The sequence below is a fragment of the Stegastes partitus genome, unplaced genomic scaffold (assembly GCF_000690725.1).
Source record: "Stegastes partitus isolate 25-593 unplaced genomic scaffold, Stegastes_partitus-1.0.2 Scaffold124, whole genome shotgun sequence".
In the NCBI taxonomy this organism is placed as follows: Eukaryota; Metazoa; Chordata; class Actinopteri; family Pomacentridae; genus Stegastes; species Stegastes partitus.
The window spans coordinates 123,574-134,420 of record NW_007577855.1 but is presented as its reverse complement, the minus strand read 5'-3'; the positions used below and the strand labels follow the sequence as shown (position 1 = coordinate 134,420).

Sequence of the window (10,847 nt, the reverse complement as noted above, 5' to 3'; positions counted from 1 at the left end):
TTGTACACTTTATGAGGGTCTCTTGGTGATTTGGATGCCTCTTATTTGTCCTGCATTGCGTTAAATGTCAGTGTTGAAAACCTTGAAGACAGCGGGGATGCCAGGATAGCACATGGATGCATTAATGAAGTCAAGTCAGTGTTATGTGTGAAGCTGATTTAAAACACCTGCCATTGAGGCAAAGTGCTTTCAAACAGAGAAATAAGACGATTATTGAAAACCGAATGAAATCAGCAGAGCGATAAAACAAAACCAAAGTTGGACATGACTAAAGCAACGTCAAGAAGTTCTTAAAACAAGGAGGACAAGGTGAACCTTTGATTTTGATTTGAATTTGTCGATGCTGGTAGAGGATTTAAAGTGGGGCCCTGTGATAGACTGGTGACCTGTCCAGGGTGTCCCCTACCTTCGCCCTAAGTCAGCTGGGATAGACTCCAGCCCCCCACGACCCTAGTGAGGATTAAGCAGTTTATAGATAATGGATGGATGGATTTAAAGTGGAATGAAAAAGCCCTTTTACCTTTGATTTTGAGGTGTGAGAGGAGTAATTGTCAAGATAACCTAAGTGGCCTGGAGGTAGAAAATACTGGATATATATTGTTTGTGGGTTGTGTAGGTAAACTGTTAAGAGATCTCTGGACAAATATTTTTTTTAACTTACTTTATGAAGTAAGTCCATGCTCGTGCTGACATTTTGATTTGATCTACAACTGTGTTTACTTTGTTTTTGTATTTGCTTTATCTGCTTTATTTATTGGAAAAAAACAACATTGCTGCATCCTTCCATTCAGCTAATGAAGTGTTGAAGCAGCTCTCTGTTTAAATGAGCTGTTCTGTGGCCCAATGCTCTCACCTTAACCCTCCTATCACCTTCAGATTTACTGACATCTTTTATCCTTGGGTTCAATTTGACCCCAGCAATTTAAACCTCCACAAAACATCCATCCATCCATCCATTATCTATACACCGCTTAATCCTCACTAGGGTCGTGGGGGACTGGAGTCTATCCCAGCTGACTCAGGGTGAAGGCAGGAGACACCCTAATAAATCCTCTTCCCCAGTGTTTCCTGGCCTTCAGACACGCCTCCTCTGGTGCGTCACCTGACGTTAAAGTTCTCCGACAGGTCATTCGGGTTCAACTTCAACGATGGAGACGAGCGATGAAAACGCGCACCGTCCGCCACGTGGTGCCAAGAGTGGACGAATGGTTTCAGAAAGGGTCCGTTTCAATTTGGTGCGTAAAACTGAGGAGTAAATAAACTGCTCGGCCACAGAATCAGAGGCATGTTTGACAGCAGCTCTGTCACATGTGGTTCAAAGCCAGCAAGCCATTTGTTAGTCTAGAGTCTCAGTGTGGCGTTTTTTCGTCTTTTTTCCCTCGGAGTGAACGCAATTGAAGTTTGTTAGTACCACTTTTAGCCGGAAGAGAGCAGCATTGGACAACAATGTTACTGCAACGCGCCTCAAGCTTCAGTGTATCAGTCTGAAGTTCACAATAGGAAGCTTCCAGAGGGATCAGTGGAGCAGGTTTGCACACTCACAGGTTAGACTTTTTGTTTCAGACTGAAATAAGTTCAGGTGGTTGATCAAAAATAAAAATAATCAAGCAAATCCACTGTCCAGGCGATTATGTGCTAAACCAAGAGAGCTGATTTTGATTACATCTATTTGACCAGTGCAGGAAAAAAACTGCAACCAAGTGTTCCTGTTTATATAATAGGCTGTATTCAGGCATAGTTTGTAATAATTAGGACCAAAGTAAAGGTTCACTGTTTTTTTTCTTTTTGCAGTCTACACTATTGTTTAATCCACCAAATGTTTCCATCATTCTTTGGTGCTAAAGCTCTCTCCCTCTCAACAATCCACTCATTCTAACAAGAAAGGAAGCTGTTGGTCACTTGTTTTCCACAGATTCATCCGGAGACTGAGTTCTTATCCGTAATATGATAAACAATAACAGGATGTATTTATAGCGCAGGATCTGAAGAAGTTACATTCCAACAAATATTGAGCATCACGACCATTTAATTCGTCTCTGAGTCAGTCACATGGATTTTATTTCACTGTATACTCATTGTTGCGACTGAATAAACAATAGTTTCTTGGAGTGAGCAGCCCATCACTGGGTAGACCCTCTCGTCTCCAATTGTGATCCGTGCGTAAAAGCGCGTCAGTGGACCTCTCCACCGGCTCTCCCCTCCCCCCCTCCCCTCCTCGTGCGCTCACATTTCTTTTTTATCATGGTCGTGCTGTCTCGAGACTCTCAGCATCCCACTAAAGTGCACATCATCGAGCTCAGCGGATCTCACGGCATCTCTGCATCTGCGCTGCCCGCAGTCACAGAGTGTCACCACGCACAGAGAACTCGCTGCGCAAGAATAATAACAAGAGCGGGAAACCGAGACAACAAAGTCGACTCCACTTAGTGCAGGACCTCTTGAGACGAACAGTTCCAGGTTTCCTCTGAGGACCAGAGCGCTGATTTTGCTGACTACTGACAGAGAGGCAGACCAGCAGCAAACCCAGAGCATGAAGAAGACTCCGAATTCAGGTACAGATGTTTGAAAAAATATCATTTAAGATAGCAACATTGCAATCTTTTAACTTATAGTCTTTTAAAGTTTGCAGAAAGTAATTCCAAGTGTGAATTAAGCATGTGAAATCAGACCTACTTTTGGCAAAAGCTTAAGTATGGCTTATAAAGTGCTTTTGATGGTTTTGCATGTCCAAGTAATACAGCACATGCTATACATGAATGTACTGGATGTGCACTACTGTTCATGAAGTCAGCTCTTCTGCTTAATGTCAAATATTTTCAGTTATCCATGAGAAGACGTATTTCTGTGTGCAAAAGAATGTGACTTTTCATTTCTGATAGTCTCAGTTGTCTTTTTCATCGCTTTCCAACTTGTCAAACTCTTTCACCATCTCTGTTTTTTTGGGCCAGTTTGTTTTGTGGCTGAGTGTGCAGCACTCAGGGGAGCACCTCAGGCCCTCCTGGCTTTTACACTCTGATGTGCATCATCATCTGTCCTTCTCAGCCTGACCTTCTGTGTGGATGCACTGGTTCCTTCGGGCTGCGCTCTCTTCATGGGCTCTATGTGTGCTTATGCGTGTGTGTATATGTGCGTGCGCGTTTGGCTTTACCAATCATTTTCGACATTCGCTCGCTCGTGACGTTAGGGCACATGTACTCGTGTATATGCCTGCCTCTGCGTCGCAAGTGCATGGCACAGCATAGTGTGTGCATGTGCGTGTTATACAACACATCTCTGGCTTTGCTCAGGCCCCATCTGTGTGTGCACTCTCTCTTAACATTTGGGAACTCAGGATGGGCTCTGGGGAGAAAAAATAAAGCACTCTAGATTAAACAGACGCAGAAATGTGGCACAAGCTGATGCTGCTGAGGCTTGTGTTGAAAACAGGAGACATAAAGTCCAGACTGCAAGTGTTCGGACTGTTTTTTGTTCAGTGCAGTCAGTTGATGGAAACTACATGAAAGTGCCAGACTGTAGTTTGTTGAGCTGTGTGGGACCAAATGGCTAGCGTCAAAAAGTAAATGGACACTTGAATAGCAGCTGTTAAAACACGACAGTAGTCTGGAGTCTTAAGAAATCAATGTGTGACCATTTAGGAAACAGATAGATGGGAAAGGTCATCAAAGGTGAAGTGGCCTGTTTAAGGAACCTTATCACTATCTGTCCATTTCTTTCTCTGGACATCCTCAGCGCTACACCTGCACTGATGCAGCATCACTACACAAACACCCTCAAAATGTTTGTGTTGTCTTTAGTCACTCGCGGTTCAGTAGCTTCGTAGGTGGTCAGGCTGCAGGCATCAATAGTTTTTTGTCACATTTGGTGACAGTTATTAATGTGCGGCCATTTTTTTCTTTTTCTGTCTTTCTTACTTTCTTTATTGTGCAGTTTTCTGAGAAAACAATGTCCAGATGCGAATATGCCGTCCAGGGGACTTGGTATCGCTGCCGAGTAAATAAAGCAAGTATTAAACTCAGAAGTCTTCCACACTTTGATCAGCAGAGTGTCTGGTCTCGCTCGAGGAGAAAGACAAACTGTAAGACCTGGCAGCCAGACGCTCCCCTCTTCGGCTCAAAGCTCTTAGTTTGTTTTTTTTTCATGCAGCATCATGACTTTAAGGTGTTAAACTGTGTCAGGCTGGAGCATTTCATGGCTGAACTGAGACAGAACCCAATTAACGCTACAAAAACATTTTTCCTAATGCAGATGCTTTTAATGTGGCGGGTTTCTTTTTTTATTTTTTTGTCTTCCTGCTTCTGCATGTCTTTCAACTCATCTCAGCAGAAGTTTAAATGTGGCGTGGTGATGCTGGAGTGCGCAGATGTGTGAAGCTGTGCAGATGTGTAATTAAAAGCAGTTATCACGTGTTATAATGGATAGTTCGGGCCAAGATGAAGGAGCGCTGGTGTGAAAATTACTGAATCTTAATCAGCTGTACAAAACTTGTGTCCAAACAATACCTGATAAAACAACTTCCAGGCTCTTAGACACATCCTTTTTTTTAGGACGAGTGATTAGATCTGTGATTTCTCCAGCCACTCATGCATAATTTCACTCCCCCCAAGTGGAAGTGTTGTGTCGTGTTGTGTTGTCCCTTATTAGATCGCCAACAAAGAATGCTGGCTCCTATTTGGTGAAGTCCGGTGAGACCTGGAGCTTGTTGGGTTTAGTGAACTGGATGTACCCATGTTGCTCTGTAGTTTCATGTAATGTGACCCTGAATGAACAGGGAGACCCAGTGGAGTTAAAGCACTATGTGTGTGTGTGTTTTTTCTTTCCACTTCTTTCTTTTTCTCTTCCTACGCATGAGAGATCCCAGTCAGCTGTACTATATATTCTCATGGTTGGGTCATTTTTGAAAACAGGCCCGTCCTCACTTTGAATAGACTCTTTTGTGGTGGACATTTGCTGAGGGCTGGTTGTGTGTATTTGTTGAATTTTTTGATAAAAAAAAAAAAAAAAATGCAGGGAGGCGTCTTTGATGTGGACCGATGGCATACAGGACAGTGAGAGATGTGGTGCCGGTGACAACTGCGTTGACAGTGGACCCATTTTGACTGGAGTATTTTTAGGTCGACATGTTGGATTCGTGTACTCAATATGGGAAATGCACACAGAAATAGCAAATTATTACAGTGACTCAACATCTCGGTACTCTGCAGTGTACAACCGGGGGGTGGTGGTCAGGATTTAGCCTGCTGGATTATATATATATAGTGGGTAGCATGTGCAGACTTTGGCCCACACCCTACTGTGTCGACTGAGCTGAATGTTGTAGGGCATGCTGTTCTAGGGATGCAGGGAATAGGTCACTGTCTCTACACAGGTCTTATTTACTTGTTTAACACATTTCAGTGTTGCGTTATGATGATATGAAAGTGGCATTTTACAAATTGACATTGATGAACATTATAAATTCTGATGTGACAAACTTGTTGAAGGTTTCCGTTTTGGATTTTTGTTTCCCCAAGTTGTATAAATAGCTGCAGAACACAGTTTAATGGAGTAAATAACTTGTGTTTTAAATGTGATTTGCCTCACTTGGACTTTGGGCAATTCCGTGTTGACATACGGGGAGTATAGCAGGAGTTAAGCTCGCAATGGACCACCATGATAGAGACTTGTGTGGTGATTAATGACTTCCTATACTATATTTAAGACAAGATAACATCTATTAGCAAGTTATTTCTACGTTCGAGTGGCGAAAGTAACTGGATATGTATCAGTGATCAACACTAGCTTGAACAGAAATCTTCCTCTGTGCCATTTTAACGATTATTAATTATCTGTTGATTACACTAGCTACTATCGTTTACGAAAATTATTTAAAATTTGCATCCCTAGTCACAACATTAAAGCTAATAACATTGCTTATCTTTCCATCTGTCAAAGGGTTGAATATATTAGGCAGCGAATGAACGGTCAGTTGTTGAAATGAATGTGTTGAAGCAGAAAAAATGGGAAAAGGTGATGATCTGAGTAACACTAACAGGGCTTAAGTTGTGATGTTCGGTGACTGGGTCAGAGCATCTTCAATACAGCAGTTCTTGTGGTGTGTTTTAGGTGGTAGAGCGGGTTGTCCTCCAATCGCAAGGTTGGCGGTTTGATCCCCCGCCCCTCCACAGTCGAAGTGTCCTTGGGCAAGATACTGAACCCGAAGTTGCTCCCAATGGCAGGCAGCATGGCAGCTCTGTCACCATTGGTGTATGAATGTGTGTGAATGGGTGAATGAGAAACGTTATAAAGCGCTTGTGACCATTGACCCATTTACCATTTACCAAGAAAGAACACCTACTGAACAGGCAACAGGGTCATGGGCACCTGAGACTCACTGATACGACTGGGAGCACCCAAGCTGACCCCCGTCCACCACCGAAGGCAGTAAGCTTGAAAACTGGACCATGGAGCGCTGAAAGAAGCTAACCTGGTCTGATGAATCCCATTTTCTGTTACATCATGTGGACAGCTGGTTGCATGTGTGTCATTTACCTGGAGAGGAGATGGCAGCAGGATGCAGACAAGCTGTCAGAGGCAGTGTGATACTCTCTGCAGTATTCTGCTGGAAAACCTTAGCATTCACGTGGCTCTTCCTTTGACACATGGCACTTACCCAAACATTCGGCCAGGCCGCCCCTTCATGGCAGTGGGAGTCCATAGTGGAAGTGGTCTCTTTGAGAAAGATAATGCTCCTGACTATGCTGCCAAAATTCCTCCAGAATAATTTGACAAACACAACTAACAATTCAAGATGTTTACTTGACCTTGAAGTTCAGGAAATCTCAGTCCGATTAAGCATCCGTGGGAGGTGGAGAAAAAACAATCCAAGGAGGCCCCACCTCAGAACTTACAGGACTTAAAGGATCTGCTGCTAGCATCTTGGATATCAGAGGACAGCTTTAGATGTTTGTGGACTCCATATCTGTATGTCTTGATGGGTCAGAGCTGTTAACCTAAACAGTGTTAGGTTTTAATGTTGTGGCTGATCGTATGATGCTCAGTGAAATCAAACCCAGATGACTTTTTTGATGACTGGCTACATTACCATTGGGTCTAATTGGTTTCTTAAAAAACTGCTGCAACACTTAAAATCACAGCATCCTTCACATCATCCAACCTCCCACGAACCCACACCAGTAGGTCCCACAGAGAAAGAGCAGATGAGGGGAGTCAATACAGCTCTTTATTTCTCCTTAACAATGGCTCTTCAGTGACAGCTTAGCTAGATTCCCTTCAGTCTGAGTCATATATTGGCCTGGACTCCCACCGCATTCACTGCAACTCCCTGTGATAACAATACTGTCTTTAGAGACTCTGGTATTCATTGGTGAGTGTCTATTTAATTCACCACCTTAGAGTCAAGCTGCCAAGCTCTCCAGTTCATATAATCCTTATCACATTAAAAACCCCGCACGAGTATTAAGACTGCCTTTATCAGCCTTCTTTCCTAAGTGCCAAGTACAAAAGCTCACTGTCTTAACCTCCGAGGGCTGCCTAAGATACCGGTTATTCAACCAAAGTTTCTCTTATTGAAAGCCGTAACCTTCTTTTGCCTTAGATAAACCCTCCCAGAGTTATTAGCCCTGATGCTTTACCCCCCGCTACAGGAACTGACACATGGTTTTTGGTGTGTCTCTCAAAGTTTTATCTCTCAGTTTATCTCTCCTCACAGATGTGATTCCTTTCTGATTAAACGTAGCTTTGGGCTCTGAAACGCTGACCCATGCCTCAACAATGCACACACAAAGGAGACGTCTCTGCTCCTGGTGAATAGTCCCGTATACCGCCGCCTATGTGCGTACATGCACTCACGCTCATGCGAATATGACATCATCTGCCTGTGTGTCAGAATTAGGCTATAAATAGAGACGGTGGACGATGACGTCTCAGCTTGACAAAGCCCCCTGTGAATAACATAAGGATGAAAACAGGCCATGTCACTGCTGCTTATCGTGATGAGCAGCCAGCCGCTCGTGAATGATTTTGCTGCATGTTCATTAAAGAAACACCTGATGTAACAAGCAGATGCTATTAGTAAAGCATGGGTTGATCATGGGAGCAGCGCTGTCACTTTGCATGCTGATTATCGGATGTAGGACAAGCACATATAATATTTATATATATATATAATTATTGGCACCCCTGGTTAAGATGTGTTCTTTCGCTTCTAGTAAATTCAGTTTTTTTCTAAATAACATAGGACCACAATGGGGGAAAAAAAAGGAAAATTTAACCTTTATTTCAAGTGCATTTATTCAGTGTGAAAAAAAATCCCACATTAAAGAATAATTCTTTTACATCAAATCATGTAGCATGTAGCATTAGCACCCTTGATGTTCATACTTTGTACAACCCCCTTTTGCCAACAATTCATTTGAGTTGAGTTGAAGGTTGCATTTTTCTACAGTTTTCAGTGTGAGAGTTTGCTTCTGCAACAAAAATTGAATTTATTTTAAGGCTTTTAACACATCTTAACCAATAATTATGGAGGGCGCTGTGTATGCTTCTTGTATTTCCCTCTAATGCTGCTGTCACAGATGTTTCCTACCCAATGGTACATGTGTGTAGCTGAGTTCTGATCAAAATGAACCCTTGAGAAGTATATCAACCATTTACGACCTAGAGCTGCAGCATTTATTCAATTAGTTGTCAACTATTCTGCTAATCAATTAATCAGTTGGTTAATCTAAAATCTAAATTCTCTGATTCTAGCTTCTTAAATTTATTTATTTTTTGTTTTTTTATGCAACCATGAAGAGATCATATCAGCAAGATCAAGACATCTGACATCCTCTTCTTGAGCTTCGAGGAACTGATCAATGTTTTCACCATTTTGTGTCATTTTAAAGACTGAACAGCGAAGTGATTAATCGAGGAAATAACCGACAGATTATAAAAGACAATGGCCCTTTTACAGACATTCATTGGTAGCAGTGTCTTCAAATCATGATGAACATATTCTAGGCGGTGAGGTGTCATTCACTTGCTAAAATACAGACTAGCCATCACAAAATTGTCCAACAACATTTTGGAAATTAGCCATACATTAGATAATAAGTACCAACAAATTGCATCCTCACTACATATTTTGTCTGATCAACCGTAAAATATCCTGCTCATATCTGGGTCAGAGCATTTTCGTAATAATTTAAGTCATCCTCGTCAAATTACAAAACCCCCCAATTAACAAAACCAGTATCTGCCTCAAAAATGCACTACAAGTTTGGCTCTACCAGGAGTCGTTGTAACATCATCTTATTGGGAAATCTGAAAACTCAGCTGGTAATGAATTATATACGATCCACCCGTAATGACGCCGTGTGCAACGCTCCGTATCCTGGATGATGCATTTAAATGACTTTCCTTTGCATTTATTTGGGACATGCTGCTTTGCCAAACTCCACATGAGCAGAGATCACCACAGAGCTCATGTGTCAGTAGCTCGCTCTGTGTGAGTCTGTGTGTGTCTCTTTGTGTGTGTGTGCGCTGAGTGTGTGTACGCCGTCTGGGTCCGAGTTGTGGATTTAGACATCAGGAGCTTGGCATGCTGATTACAGAGGTCTGAAGCCACAGGGAACCACAGGAACTCTCTTCTCCTTCTCCCTTCTTTCTCTTTCCAGCATCATCCCTCCATCAGTTCAGGCTAATTTGCAGAGATTGAGGTGAAAGCAGCAGGCTTCGGGCTTATGTGGCAGGATTCTCTGCCTTATGATAATCAGCCAAATCACATAGCTTGGCTCCCCTCATCCGTGCTCCGTCTAAGCTTACCTTTAGCCTACTCAATTACTTAATGCACAGACGGGCCGTGTGGACTGCACAATGCACAATGAGGTATATTACACTCCGCAGCAAACACTAAGCGTCGCTGACAGACTGTTATTGTTCCAGCTTAGCAAATTTCATATGGATTTGTGAAGCCGGCATCAGCGGCTGCTTTTATCAGTGCCACTCAAAACCCCCGAAATGAAAAATCCCGCAGGGTGGATGAAAGATGCTTCTACAGTGGCTTCTACTCTATCTGCAATATCCACACAGCATCCGCATGTTTATCAATTGCTACAACAGACTCCTTATTTCCTGCAAGGCATTGAGAACTTTGAGGATATCCCATTTAATGTGAGCAGCTGCCAGCCCCCTCTCACATCTAATGATTACCTTATGGTGAAGAGGAAATAGCCAGCAGCGTTACCACAGCCATGCTGGGATGGACAGACACACAGACTGCACTACTAGCACTTTTACAGTCTCCGACAGTCCAAATGACCTGAGAATGGGGTTTAAATTGTCAGAGAACTGGAAAAGAGGAGCCCGTGTGAGTTATTGCTGAAAGGAACGGGGTTTTCTGTGAACTGGATTTGACTGGGCGGACTGTGTGAGTTTGCCTCTGCGTGTGTGTGTGTGTGTGCGTTATGAGTAACGGGGTCATGTATTAGTTGTTGTCAGGATTTCTTCTGGTTCTCGCAGCCGATTGGTTGAGCGCATCACAGCACCGACGTGCCAGTTGCTGACTCAACATCTGTAATGACTTTGGCTGCGAGTTTTTGCACTTTATTTTAACTGCTGATTTTATGAGCTGTGAAACATCTTCTGCGGTTGAGAAGTTGTGATGGACCGTTAGTAGTTATAAAGGTCAGCGTTTCTGTGGGGATTTTCCTTTTATTTGTTGGTCTGTTGGTCGGTCCACTGCTTTGGTCCAGCCGGAAATACCTCCAACTGTTGGATGGGTTGCCATGAATTTATTCACAGACATCCACTGTCCTCAAAAGATGAATGAGTTTTTATTAAGCATCATTTAAAGTTAAATTGTTTGG

General features: G+C 42.9%; 1 protein-coding gene across 1 annotated transcript in view; it reads left to right on the top strand.

Annotated features, from left to right (window-relative positions):
- The first annotated feature begins 2,530 nt into the window (after window positions 1–2,530).
- LOC103354881 (septin-9-like) overlaps window positions 2,531–10,847 on the top strand; it is an 80,832-nt gene continuing 72,515 nt past the window's right edge. Inside the window, exon 1 of the mRNA XM_008278466.1 lies at window positions 2,531–2,552. Coding sequence (XP_008276688.1) covers window positions 2,531–2,552 — 22 coding nt within the window. The remainder of the gene's footprint in view (window positions 2,553–10,847) is intronic.